Here is a 14728-nt window from a genome sequence, read left to right as displayed (position 1 = left end):
AAGAGCTCCGGGGTTCTGGTTAGTACATCATGTTGTTCCAACAATAGGGTTGCAGATCCCTTTAGCTCCTTGGGTACTTTCTCTAGCTTCTCCATTGGGAGCCCTGTGATACATCCAATAGCTGACTGTGAACATCCACTCCTGTGCTTGCTAGGCCCCGGCATTGTCTCACAAGAGACAGCTATATTTGGGTCCTTTCAGCAAAATCTTGCTAGTGTATGCAATGGTGTCAGCGTTTAGAAGCTGATTATGGGATGGATCCCTGGATACGGCAGTCTCTAAATGGTCCATCCTTTCATCACAGCTCCAAACTTTGTCTCTGTAACTCCTTCCATGGGTGTTTTGTTCCCAATTCTAAGAAGGTGTACAGTGTCCACACTTTGGTCTTCATTCTTCTTGAGTTTCATGCGTTTAGCAAATTGTATCTTATATCTTGGGTATCCTAAGTTTTGGGCTAATATCCACTTATCAGTGAATACATATTGTGTGAGTTCTTTTGTGATTGTGTTACCTCACTCAAGATGATGCCCTCCAGGTCCATCCATTTGGCTAGGAATTTCATAAATTCATTCTTTTTAATAGCTGAGTAGTACTCCATTGTGTAAATGTACCATAATTTCTGTATCCATTCCTCTGTTGAGGGACATCTGGGTTCTTTCCAGCTTCTGGCTATTATAAATAGGGCTGCTATGAACATAGTGGAGCATGTGTCCTTTTTACCGGTTGGGACATCTTCTGGATATATGCCCAGGAGAGGTATTGCTGGATCCTCCGGTAGTACTATGTCCAATTTTCTGAGGAACTGCCAGACTGATTTCCAGAGTGGTTGTACAAGCTTGCAATCCCACCAACAATGGAGGAGTGTTCCTCTTTCTCCACATCCTCGCCAGCATCTGCTGTCACCTGAATTTTTGATCTTAGCCATTCTGACTGGTGTGAGGTGGAATCTCAGGGTTGTTTTGATTTGCATTTCCCTGATGATTAAGGATGTTGAACATTTTTTCAGGTGTTTCTCTGCCATTCGGTATTCCTCAGGTGAGAATTCTTTGTTCAGTTCTGAGCCCCATTTTTTAATGGGGTTATTTGACTTTCTGGAGTCCACCTTCTTGAATTCTTTATATATATTGGATATTAGTCCCTTATCTGATTTAGGATAGGTGAAGATCCTTTCCCAATCTGTTGGTGGTTTTTTTGTCTTATTGATGGTGTCTTTAGCCTTGCAGAAGCTTTGCAGTTTCATGAGGTCCCACTTGTCAATTCTCGATCTTACAGCACAAGCCATTACTGTTCTATACAGGAATTTTTCCCCTGTGCCCATATCTTCAAGGCTTTTCCCCACTTTCTCCTCTATAAGTTTCAGTGTCTCTGGTTTTATGTGAAGTTCCTTGATCCACTTAGACTTGACCTTAGTACAAGGAGATAGGAATGGATCGATTCGCATTCTTCTACATGTTAACAACCAGTTGTGCCAGCACCATTTGTTGAAAATGCTGTCTTTCTTCCACTGGATGTTTTTAGCTCCCTTGTCGAAGATCAAGTGACCGTAGGTGTGTGGGTTCATTTCTGGGTCTTCAATTCTATTCCATTGGTCTATTTGTCTGTCACTATACCAGTACCATGCAGTTTTTATCACAATTGCTCTGTAGTAGAGCTTTAGGTTCGGCATGGTGATTCCACCAGAGGTTCTTTTATCCTTGAGAAGAATTTTTGCTATCCTAGGTTTTTTGTTATTCCAGATGAATTTGCAGATTGCACTTTCTAATTCGTTGAAGAATTGATTTGGAATTTTGATGGGGATTGCATTGAATCTGTAGATTGCTTTTGGCAAGATAGCCATTTTTACAATATTGATCCTGCCAATCCATGAGCATGGGAGATCTTTCCATCTTCTGAGATCTTCTATAATTTCTTTCTTCAGAGACTTGAAGTTTTTATTATACAGATCTTTCACTTCCTTAGTTAGAGTCACGCCAAGATATTTTATATTATTTGTGACTATTGAGAAGGGTGTTGTTTCCCTATAATTTCTTTCTCAGCCTGTTTATTCTTTGTGTAGAGAAAGGCCATTGATTTGTTTGAGTTAATTTTATATCCAGCTACTTCACCGAAGCTGTTTATCAGGCTTAGGAGTTCTCTGGTGGAATTTTTAGGGTCACTTATATATACTATCATATCATCTGCAAAAAGTGATATTTTGACTTCATCTTTTCCAATTTGTATCCCTTTGATCTCCTTTTGTTGTCGAATTGCTCTGGCTAGGACTTCAAGTACAATGTTGAATAGGTATGGAGAAAGTGGACAGCCTTGTCTAGTCCCTGATTTTAGAGGGATTGCTTCAAGCTTCTCACCATTCACTTTGATGTTGGCTACTGGTTTGCTGTAGATTGCTTTTATCATGTTTAGGTATGGGCCTTGAATTCCTGATCTTTCCAAGACTTTTATCATGAATGGGTGTTGGATCTTGTCAAATGCTTTTTCCGCATCTAACGAGATGACCATGTGGTTTTTGTCTTTGAGTTTGTTTATATACTGGATTACGTTGATGGATTTCCGTATATTGAACCATCCCTGCATCCCTGGGATGAAACCTACTTGGTCAGGATGGATGATTGTTTTGATGTGTTCTTGGATTCGGTTGGCAAGAACTTTATTGAGGATTTTTGCATCAATATTCATAAGGGATATTGGTCTGAAGTTTTCTATCTTTGTTGGGTCTTTTTGTGGTTTAGGTATCAGAGTAATTGTGGCTTCATAGAATGAGCTGGGTAGAGTACCTTCTGTTTCTATTTTGTGGAATAGTTTGTGAAGAACTGGGATTAGATCTTCTTTGAAGGTCTGATAGAACTCTGCACTAAACCCATCTGGTCCTGGGCTTTTTTTAGTTGGGAGACTATTAATGACTGCTTCTATTTCTTTGGGGGATATAGGGCTGTTTAGATCATTAACCTGATCTTGATTCAACTTTGGTACCTGGTATCTGTCTAGGAACTTCTCCATTTCATCCAGGTTCTCCAGTTTTGTTGAGTATAGCCTTTGGTAGAAGGATCTGATGGTGTTTTGGATGTCTTCAGGATCTGTTGTTATGTCTCCTTTTTCATTTCTGATTTTGTTAATTAGGATGCTTTCCCTGTGCCCTCTAGTGAGTCTGGCTAAGGGTTTATCTATCTTGTTGATTTTCTCAAAGAACCAGCTCCTTGATTGGTTGATTCTTTGAATAGTTTTTCTTGTTTCCACTTGGTTGATTTCACCCCTGAGTTTGATTATTTCCTGCCGTCTACTCCTCTTGGGTGAGTTTGCTTCCTTTTGTTCTAGTGCTTTTAGGTGTGTTGTCAAGCTGCTAATGTGTGGTCTCTCTAGTTTCCTTTTGGAGGCACTCAGAGCTATGAGTTTTCCTCTTAGAAATGCTTTCATTGCTTCCCATAAGTTTGGGTATGTTGTGGCTTCATTTTCATTGAACTCTAAAAAGTCCTTAATTTCTTTCTTTATTCCTTCCTTGACCAAGGTATCATTGAGAAGAGTGTTGTTCAGTTTCCACGTGAAGGTTGGCTTTCTATTATTTATTTTGTTATTGAAGATCAGCTTTAGTCCACGGTGATCTGATAGGATGCATGGGACAATTTCAATATTTTTGTATCTGTTGAGGCCTGTTTTGTGACCAATTATGTGGTCAATTTTGGAGAATGTGCCATGAGGTGCTGAGAAGAAGGTATATCCTTTTGTTTTAGGATAGAATGTTCTGTAGATATCTGCCAGATCCATTTGATTCATAATTTCTCTTAGTTTCTCTGTGTCCCTGTTTAGTTTCTGTTTCCATGATCTGTCCTTTGGTGAAAGTGGTGTGTTGAAGTCTCCCACTATTATTGTATGAGGTGCAATGTGTGCTTTGAGATTTACTAAAATTTCTTTAATGAATGTGGCTGCCTTTGTATTTGGAGCATAGATATTCAGGATTGATAGTTCCTCTTGGAGGATTTTACCTTTGATGAGTATGAAGTGTCCCTCCCTGTCTTTTTTAATGGCTTTGGGTTGGAAGTCAATCTTATCAGATATTAGAATGGCTACTCCAGCTTGTTTCTTCATGCCATTTGCTTGGAAAATTGTTTTCCAGCCTTTCATTCTGAGGTAGTGTCTATCTTTTTCTCTGAGATGAGTTTCCTGTAAGCAGCAAAATGTTGGGTCTTGTTTGTGTAGCCAGTTTGTTAGTCTATGTCTTTTTATCGGGGAGTTGAGTCCATTGATATTAAGAGATATTAAGGAAAAGTAATTGTTGTTTCCTGTTATTTTTGTTGTTAAAGTTGGCATTCTGTTCTTGTGGCTGTCTTCTTTTAGGTTTGTTGAGGGATTACCTTCTTGTTGTTTCTAGGGCGTGGTTCCTGTCCTTGTATTGGTTTTTTTCTGTTATTATCCTTTGAAGGGCTGGATTCGTGGAGAGATAATGTGTGAATTTGGTTTTGTCGTGGAATACTTTGGTTTCTCCATCTATGTTAATTGAGAGTTTGGCTGGGTATAGTAGCCTGGGCTGGAATTTGTGTTCTTTTAGTGTCTGTATAACATCCGTCCAGGATCCTCTGGCTTTCATAGTCTCTGGTGAAAAATCTGGTGTAATTCTGATAGGCTTGCCTTTATATGTTACTTGGCCTTTTTCTCTTACTGCTTTTAGTATTCTATCTTTATTTAGAGCATTTGTTGTTCTGATTATTATGTGTCGGGAGGTATTTCTTTTCTGGTCCAGTCTATTTGGAGTTCTGTAGGCTTCTTGTATGTTCATGGGCATCTCTTTCTTTAGATTTGGGAAGTTTTCTTCTATAATTTTGTTGAAGATGTTTGCTGGTCCTTTGAGTTGAAAATCTTCATTCTCATCCACTCCTATTATCCGTAGGTTTGGTCTTCTCATTGTGTCCTGTATTTCTTGGATGTTTTGAGTTAGGATCTTTTTGCATTTTACATTTTCCTTGATTGTTGTGCCGATGTTCTCTATGGAATCTTCTGCACCTGAGATTCTCTCTTCCATCTCTTGTATTCTGTTGCTGATGCTCGTATCTATGGTTCCAGATTTCTTTCCTAGGGTTTCTATCTCCAGTGTTGCCTCATTTTGGGTTTTCTTTATTGTGTCTACTTCCCTTTTTAGGTCTAGTATGGTTTTGTTCATTTCCATCATCTGTTTGGATGTGTTTTCCTGTTTTTCTGTAAGGACTTCTACCTGTTTGATTGTGTTATCCTGTGTTTCTTTAAGGACTTCTACCTGTTTGATTGTGTTATCCTGTTTTTCTTTAAGGACTTGTAACTCTTTAGCCATGTTCTCCTGTAATTCTTTAAGTGAGTTATTAAAGTCCTTCTTGATGTCCTCTACCATCATCATGAGATATGCTTTTAGATCCGTGTCTAGCTTTTCCGGTGTGTTGGGGTGCCCTGGACTGGGCGAAGTGGGGTTGCTGGGTTCTGATGATGGTGAGTGGTCTTGGTTTCTGTTAGTAAGATTATTACGTTTACCTTTCGCCATCTGGTAATCTCTGGGGATAGTTGTTGTCGTTGTCACTGTTTAAAGATTGGAGCAGAAGCTGTGTTCCACTCATCAGCAGTATCAAGATCCTGTGGCGGGGGTCATGGGTAGCTGGCGGTACCCCGGTGCTGGTCCAGCTGGAAGAGGCCTGTGGTCCTACTCAGGCCGGTTTTCTGCTTCCCTAACTAATGCAGTCTCTGGTCCCGCGCGCAATTGGATTGGAACAGAAGCTGTGTTCCACTCACCAGAAGTCTTAAGATCCTGTGGCTGGTGTTGTGGGTAGCTGGCGAGTGTCAGCCGACCCTGCGCCCTAGCTGCCCCGGTGCTTTTCTGACCGGAAGAGGCTTGTGGCCCTATGTAGGCTGGATTTCTCTCTCCCCAACCAGAGCAGTCTCAGGTCCCGCGTGATTGGACTGGAGCAGAAGCTGTGTTCCACTCACCAGCAGTCCCAAAATCCTGTGGCGGGGGTCGTGGGTAGCTGGCGGGTGTCAGGCAACCCTGCGCTCTAGCTACCCTGGTGCTGATCCGGCCGGATGAGGCCTGTGGCCCTACTCAGGCTGGTTTCTGCTTCCCTAACTAATGCAGTCTCAGGTCCCGCGCGCAATTGGATTGGAGCAGAAGCTGTGTTCCACTCACCAGCAGTCCCAAAATCCTGTGGCGGGGGTCGTGGGTAGCTGGCGGGTGTCAGGCAACCCTGCTCTAGCTACCCCGGCGCTGATCTGGCCGGATGAGGCCTGTGGCCCTACTCAGGCCGGTTTCTGCTTCCCTAACTCGTAGCTATTGTTAAGAGCCCTCTAGGCATCTACTTTCTGAAAAAGGAACCTGAAGAACCACACGTTCTCTTTGCCAAGCCACTAGATGGCAGCAAGTGGCAGTGCCAACAAGCTTCCACCTGCACAGAACTATACAGGGAAGCAATACAGGGAAACAGTTGGGCAAACTGGCTTCATGTAAATATGCCAGCCCAGTGAATCCTGGGCACATGCACATGCACACACACACACACACACACCCACACACCCCTTCCCCTACAGAGGAAGGCAGTTGCTTCTCTTCATCCCTTGCAGAAGAATCACACCAGAAGGAGTTGTTTAGGGAAACGGTAGGGTGGTACTTTTACATTTTTTAACATTAGGAAATATATTTGCCTAAAGGTTTCTGAATGACTTGACTCTTCAACACATGATCAATATCATCAGCTGGAATATGTGCCAGGGCTTCTGGACCGGAGGATCAATCAACCAACTACCACCAACCTCTGCACTTGGTGACAATCACTGACCTAGGAGAGGCTGTTTTTGTTTATTAGAAAGACAAGGAAGGTAGGTCAGAGCGACTTCAAGAAAATGTAACATGTGTTTGGCACAGTGACCTAACATGTCTCTTAAAATTCTGGGAAGTGGAGAAAGTGACACTATGCCAGCTTTAGGTAGATGATCATGGAGACAACTTAAGGCCCAAGAAGGATTTCTGATTTACAGTGCAGTTGTTTGTTCAGAGGAGCTATCAATGAAACCCCCGCCCCCTCCCAACCAAAAAGGTTTATATGACATGATTTGGCTTCAGTACAAGATAAATATTTCTCTAGATCAGAAAACAGAAATGCACATATTTGTGAGAAGCCAATCCATAAGACACTTAGGCCAGGTAAGAAGTTATTTATATTCAGTAAAGGAGATCGGGAAATGCTCCATAGAAGATCCAGGCTCACAATTCTAAATTAAGGCTGAGTTCTCCTTCATGCTGCTTATTAAGGAAGAGCTGCAGGGCTGAAGTTGAACAGAGCAGCAAAGCCTGTTGCTTTAGCATGTAAGAGGCCATGTGTTCATTGCCCAGTACTGAAGTAAAATAAATGTATCTGGGGATGGGCAGATGGCTTGGCAGATAATGCTCACCATCAAAGTGTGAGCCCTACTACTTGGGAGGTAGGAATGGGATGCCCAGGATAAATGGGCTAAACTCTGAATTGGTGAACTCCAGGTTCAGTCAGAGGCTCTGTGTAAGTAAATAAAGTAGAGGGTGATTAAAGAAGCTATCTGGAAACTATGCCGGGGCCAAACAAATACAGAAGTGGATGCTCACTGTCAGCTATTGGATGGATCACAGGGCTCCCAATGGAGAAGCTAGAGAAAGTACCCAAGGAGTTAAAGGGATCTGCAACCCTATAGGGGGAACAACATGATGAAGTAACCAGTACCCCGGAGCTCTTGTCTCTAGCTGCATATGTATCGAAAGATGGCCTAGTCGGCCATCAATGGAAAGAGAGGCCCTTTGGACTTGCAAACTTTATATGCCCCAATATAGGGGAATGCCAGGGCCAAAAGAATGGGAATGGGTGGGTAGGGAAGTGGGGGGGGGGTATGGGGGACTTTTGGGATAGCATTGGAAATGTAATTGAGGAAAATACGTAATAAAAAATAAATAAAAAAATAAAAGATAAACAAAAAAAAGAAGCTATCTGACATCAGCTTCTAGCCAGCACACACACATACTTACACGCACACACACACACTGTAAACACACACACACTGTAAACACACACACACACACACAGTAAACACATACTTCAACCTGAAAGCTGGAAGATTCATTTCACAGGACTTAGCATAAGATTAAATATGAAGAAGATAAGACTCCGCAACAATAAATTCAAAGCTTGCTTTGGTGAATGGTTAATTTCCAAGAAACACTCAGAAAGAATAAAATACTCAAAGCAACCCAGACCTATTAATTAAGCTAGTAGGAAAAATTATCACTTTCCTTAAAGGTCCAAGAGTCTAAAAATGGTTTTTACTAAATGTTAGGGAACTAGAGCAATTCTGTGTTGTTATAATAAATGTTTTGGAAAAGAAGGGTGCGAAATCTCAATTTTACAAGAATAATTCAATCTTGATGGCAAAGCTGATATAAAACTGTGTTGGAAAAGTGTAGGTCTGTCACCTTCATTAAGGAAGATACACAGTCTAAGGAAATGCAGTTCAGCCATGTATGTGTGTACTTATCCCATGACCAAGTCGAGTTTATGCCAGAAATGCACCATGGCTCACCATTATAAACTCTATACTGTATTAGCTGGAGAAAAGAAAACCCAGAGAATTGTTTATTTTTGTGTGGGTAGGCATTTCTCTGTGTGTGGGTATGTGTGATTGTTTTAATAGATGGGGAAAAAATCCGATAAAATTTAACACTAAAGGAAACCGATAAAACTTAGTCTAAAGGAAAACTCCTGAACTTGAACGACGTTGTGCCAGGTGGCTTTTCTTGGTCTCTCCAGAGCCACCTGCCCGCTTGACAGCAGTCTTCTGCCTGTCCCATGCAGCAGCTTCCCTGCCTCTGGCATCCTATTGGGTATAGCCACTGAGGAGATGACAATGAGGTTAGGTATTTGGGCTATCGGGTGAACATGTCTCTCAGTGGAAGGCCACGCTTACCCTCAGGGCAGCTTCCTCTACCTGAATCTATCCTTGCAGGCTCTAGAAATCTCTCCCCTTGCCTTGGCCCAGAGCTGGTTACCTGTCTGCTGCCTCTAACACTTTCTGCACTATCTTTGACTGTTTCTCTTAGCTAGACTTCTGTGCAAGGAGGGTTGTAAAGGAAAGTTCCCTGAATTACTAAAATCTCAGTGTGCCATCCGTTTCCTTTGGGGGCTTTGGTGCCAGTGGGTATCAAAGTCCTACTGCATATATTATATATGTTCAGTATCCCTTACTTGAATTTCTCGGGACCAGTAGTGTTTCAAATTTGGAATTTTATTTCTGCTTTTCAAATATTTGCATGTATATAATGAGATATCTTGGGAATGGGATTCAAGTCTGGACACAGTTTGTTTCATGTGTTTGCTAGGCACAGTAGCTGAAGGTAATTTTACACAATATTTTCAATGTTTCTGCTTTTTGGCTGCAGGTTTGGAATTTTTTTTCTCCCGTGGTAATGTCAGTGATCAGATAAAAATGGATTTTGGAGCACTTTGGATTTCACATGTTAGAATTATCAATATCTTTGTGTGTGTGGGGTGAGGATGGGGTGGGAAGACATGAGAGACAAGGTCTGAAGGAATCAGGACTGTTGGGATGGGGGCTGCAATGGTTAATAGGTTGTTCAGGGTAAGCCTTATAAAGATGCTGAAATTTGAAAAAAAAAAAAAAAAAAAAAAAACCAAACCAATCTCTGGAAATCAAAGAATTATCCTGCTAGACTACGTGAGTCAATATTCAGGGTTGGGGGTGTCGAAGACGTTAGTAAGAAGACAGTCCTGTTAGGCTGCCTGATTGGAGGAGAAGATGGGCAGGCCAGAGGGGGTGCTGCTGATCAATTCTCCTACATGGGGGTGGGGACATTACTGATTAAGAGCTCCCAAGCAGAGAAGCTTAGTTCTCATCTCCAGGAAGAGGTAGGTGCTCCTTAAGGAGTAGAGAGGTCCCGGAAGTGGAGATTGCCAAATACCCAACTCAAATTATTTAGGATGCAATTAGGTTTGGTTTAATAATTAAAAATACTTTTAGAATTTTCTTTGGCAGAGATCAGGCTATTAATTAGCATGTCATGGGAACCCAGCATTTATTATTCTCTCAAAAACCCATTTGTGGTGAAAAATGTGCTGAGCCTCATTTGTGAAGATAATTATAGATGATATCTTTAGGAGTGTCTGCCAAGTTCCTAGTGATTTCCCTTTTATCTGGGAGCTGACTCCAGAGCCTACAGGGTGCCTCCTCTGCCCACGTCTTTCTAGCACAAGCATGTCCTCTGCTCCCAGCTCATTGGATCAGAGCTAGGATCACAAGTAAAGCTGAGCCAATAAGACCTTTCCTCCACAGGAATTTGGAATACCGGCCATGGTCAGGCAGCTCTGTACATTTGATTGGATGTTTAAGATTCAAGTTTAGGGTGGCCCTGGGGCTCAGAAAACACTGATCTTTGAGGGAAATGAATGCAGGGTTATAGTACAGAACTGAGGTGAGCTATATAGAATTTGCCTTTCAGAAGTTTGCTAAGTCTAATGTCTCCCATATCTTGGGTTCAACAAAATAGCCCTGTATCCTTATAAGTAAGCACATAGATATCTTTGTACACTCGGCATGTTTTCCTTCCACCATGGATGACTCCCCTTTCATTATTCATTTCATTCACTACTAAACTTTTGTGTGGCATAGATTGCCAGTGGCTGACTACATAACATCGAGTAAAGAAAGGATAGTCTTTGTGCTCAGATAATGTGTCTTGATTCTTTGATCTTTAGGTGGTTTGCTAGTTTGTGGGGTACAGTGTCAGACTTGGAAATATCCACACCCTCTTTTTGAATTTGAAGGAATCAAAACCTAATTTTAGCTTATTTAGGATTGGTAAATATTAAAATCATTCTGTGGTCTAGAGAGCACTACATGAATATATTTCTCTGGTTGTAGCGACTTCTTCTGTTTGAGTTTGCCAGTGTCAGATTCATAGGAACATATATAAAACACTCCCTTGAAAGGCCATATTTAGTTTAAGAATAAAGCCAGCTTTAGGTTTCTCTGCTAAGCTAGAGATATGCTCATATTTTTAAATTAGACCTTGATTCATTACATTACTCTTTACTTTTTTTTGAACTAAATATTATCTTCCCATTTTCTAAAATTTCTGGAAGAAATGCTCTTTTGGAACTAAAGGTAATAATCACTTCAAGTAGTAATTTCAAGCTTCCAAAGAAGACAAGTACATACGAAGTGACTGAGACCTCAGTCCTTAGCAGAGAGCTCCATTAGCCCCTGAACCAGTCTGGGCATCTGGCTGAACTGTGGAGCAGGTAGGGTTTGGATGTGTCCTTGCTCTGCTCACAGAGAGCCCCATGCCTTCTGTTATCCGACACTCATTTTCAAGGACCCACTCTGAGCTCTTTCTCTTTTTACGATGAGCTGTCCTACTGGAATTTGTACCTCTCAAAAGGGAATCTATGACATTTTAAATCAAGGTAGATACATTACAATTTTTTGCTCTGGTATCCCTTACTGCCCTATCCCTTTTCTTTTAGACAGTCATGCTGTAGCCCTGGCTGGCCTTGAACTTACAGAGATCTGCTTGCAACTGCCTCCTAAGGGCTAGGATTAAGGTAGTGCACCACCATATCTGGCCCCAGTGTCTCTAACTTCAACATCTGCTTATGACATCTAGGATGATTAAAGGATGGGACTAAGGGGAGATGGAGACAACTTACTCTGAAGGCTAGAAGTATCAGAGACCTGGCTAATACCTTCCATGTCATTTGACAAGTTACTTCATTCTCTGAACCATATGTGGAAAACAAAGATGGTATTTTCTTTCTTATACTGGCCTAGAGGACTATCTGAATGACATAGATCAAGTTCTGATGTGGTGTTTGACTTGAATAGTAGTAGTAGTTGTCATTTTCAAATACTCACTCAACCAAGTGCTAGATTCAGGTCCTTTAAATCTCTAGCCTATTTCCTTGTTAACAACTTTTTTTGGGGGGTGGGATTGGGTTGTGAGTCTCAAAAGTGACATCACTGCTAAAGGAAATTCTAATGCTATGGCCTTTGCAACTGTCAAGATTCTTTGTAACTGCATCTCATTAACAAGGTATTTAAGGTTCTTTTATGATTATGGATGAAAAAGGGGTATAATATAAGTATTAAAGCAAAGACATTCCTTAAGAAGACCTTTAAATTCATCTTACTTGAATTCTTCGGGGTGGATGCCTTTTGATAATACTTGTTTCTTCATGTTTCAGTGGGATGTCAAGATATACGGCCCTGGATACTGGAAAGATTGGAGGGGGCGATAATAAACGATTAAAAGCAATTTATTGTCAAGTTAGGCATCCAGGCTGATCATCGTTCAGTAGTCATCATCTATAAAATTTTCATCTTTCAATTATACATGCTTAACTCTCTGGTTGAATGCAGAGATGAGACATACAGAGCAGGGCCCCTACATGAATGCAAGTGATAACATTTTAGTCTGATTTATTCTTTCCATATCCCCCTAGGCTAACAAAAATGCAAAATTAATTATGTACTGATCACGGGTATTACTCAAACACAGCATTTAGCCTGGAACATAGAAACTTACCAACTAGTCTGTACTGGAAATGAAATCCAGGGTCTCACGTGTACTAGGCAAGTGCTCTGTCTCTGAGCTCTGTCTCTGGCTCACTAGTTCAATACCATGAAAGTTCCCCCCAAATAAAGGGAAGGAGAGTCCATTTGTGTTATTGATGCAGAATGTGAAGAAGAGAAAAGATGATACAAAGTATATGGAATATGTACCAGATAACACATTTAAACATGAATTTCTCATTCCAAGTTAGCATATCTGTTTTAATTATCTTTATGGTCACCAGGAAACATTTTACATGTCATAATAAATACCTAAGAACAACTTGCAGCCATTTCAGGCCCAGAGTTTCCCTATAATTGTGGGAAAAAGTTTCTTAATTCTGTGATGACCATAAAGAACATGGGGTTCAGGAAGGGTAATTCACCTACTGTCCCTTATGTAGTAAATCGATACTGATTGGGTTGGTTTCAAAATTCAAATTGGAGAGGTCTATTCCTAAAGTGCTACTCTCAAAACTACAAAGCCAGATGCATTAAGTCCCCCTGGAGACAATGACTTAAGTTTAGAATCCAACTGGAGCACAACTGCCACCATTTAGCACATCGTTGGCTTTGTAACTTCTGTGGTCTTTGCAACTGTCAACATTCTTTGTGACTGCATAAGGAGGTGGGCATAAACATTGAAATCAGAACAGATTCAGGTGAGACCAGATGGTGTTCCCTTCTTATATAGAAGTACTTTATCCAGAATTGATACAAGCCATCAAATGTAACAGAAGACATTCATCTGACAAACATTCAGTTCTCATTGAAAAATATTCTCCTATATTTCAATATTCTAGACTTGTGGAGATCATGGAGACAGTGATGTAAATGTACCACAGCCCTCCCAAGTCCCAGACGTGCAACTCTTATGTTTGGTTTTGCCATACCTGCAGGGACTCTTCCATACCAAGTTTCTCGAAGTGGTGGTAGCTGTCCTTCTCGAGTTCGATTCTGGTCCTGCAGTCTCGTGAATGAGCTGTCTTCTTCCAGGTTCCGATTCAATGCAAAGAACACAGGGCCAGTTGAGGGTGTCTCTGCTTCTTGGCTTTGTAAAGGTGCGACTTTGATCACCCGAGGGTGAGCCTTGGAGTGGCTCAGGCCCATGTTCCTTGAAGATATTGAGAAGAAAACCATGATGGAGAGGGTGAGGGCCTCTACAGAGCTCGATTTAGTTAAATGTTTTCAGGAGTTTACCTCGGCTTACCAAAGCAGGTGTTTCCTTCATGACATCTTCCCTGTTCTCTACCCCGGACACTAACTAGTTTGGCCACTTCCTGGGAGGTTGGTTTCCATGGAGACTTCCCTTCAACTTCTACTTTGCCATTCCAGAACTAAAGAATGCAGTTAAACATTGACTTGGTTATTCTACTCTCTGAAAAACTCAGTTACATGGAGAGAAGTTTCTATTGATCATTAAACAGTTATCCAACCCCAGGCCATTACAAGACACGCAGAGCAGGGTTTTAGAGAAGTCTTAGAAGCACCCTTTCTTTTTTTTTTTTTTTTAATATTTTTATTACATATTTTCCTCAATTACATTTCCAATACTATCCCAAAAGTCCCCCATAGCGCCCCCCACTTCCCTACCCACCCATTCCCATTCTTTTGGCCCTGGCATTCCCCTATATTGGGGCATATAAAGTTTGCAAGTCCAATGGGCCTCTCTTTCCATTGATGGCCGACTAGGCCATCTTTCGATACATATGCAGCTAGAGACAAGAGCTCCAGGGTTCTGTTTAGTACATCATGTTGTTCCAACAATAGGGTTGCAGATCCCTTTAGCTCCTTGGGTACTTTCTCTAGCTTCTCCATTGGGAGCCCTGTGATACATCCAATAGCTGACTGTGAACATCCACTCCTGTGTTTGCTAGGCCCCGGCATCGTCTCACAAGAGACAGCTATATTTGGGTCCTTTCAGCAAGATCTTGCTAGTGTATGCAATGGTGTCAGCGTTTAGAAGCTGATTATGGGACGGATCCCTGGATACAGCAGTCTCTAAATGGTCCATCCTTTCATGTTGGGGGAAGTACTAACAACCCAGAAGACCTAAATTGTTAGAAACGAGAGGACAGATGCTAATTAGTTAGGGCTTTGTTAATCTATAATTTTAATTAGAGGATATGTCTTCCAG

At 41.4% G+C, this 14728-nt stretch overlaps 1 protein-coding gene across 4 annotated transcripts in view; it reads right to left on the bottom strand.

Annotated features, from left to right (window-relative positions):
• Nucleotides 1-13889, bottom strand: part of Ccdc198 (coiled-coil domain containing 198) — a 28481-nt gene extending 14592 nt beyond the window's left edge. For 3 of the 4 annotated variants that reach the window (XM_021182174.3, XM_021182175.3, XM_021182172.3), the window contains exons 1-3: nt 13802-13889; nt 13485-13705; nt 12171-12253 (exon numbers count right to left, since the gene is read on the bottom strand). In XM_021182174.3, coding sequence (XP_021037833.1) covers nt 12171-12253; nt 13485-13701 — 300 coding nt within the window. In that variant the 5' untranslated portion in view covers nt 13702-13705; nt 13802-13889. Of the gene's footprint in view, nt 1-12170; nt 12254-13484; nt 13706-13791 lie in introns of all 4 variants that reach the window. The other variant, XM_021182173.3, reaches the window with a different exon arrangement.
• Between the last annotated feature and the right edge of the window lie 839 nt (nt 13890-14728).

This window comes from Mus caroli, unplaced genomic scaffold (genome assembly GCF_978045245.1).
Source record: "Mus caroli unplaced genomic scaffold, Mus_caroli_1 scaffold_12, whole genome shotgun sequence".
NCBI classification, from domain to species: Eukaryota; Metazoa; Chordata; class Mammalia; order Rodentia; family Muridae; genus Mus; species Mus caroli.
This window is presented reverse-complemented; position numbering and strand designations above follow the sequence as displayed.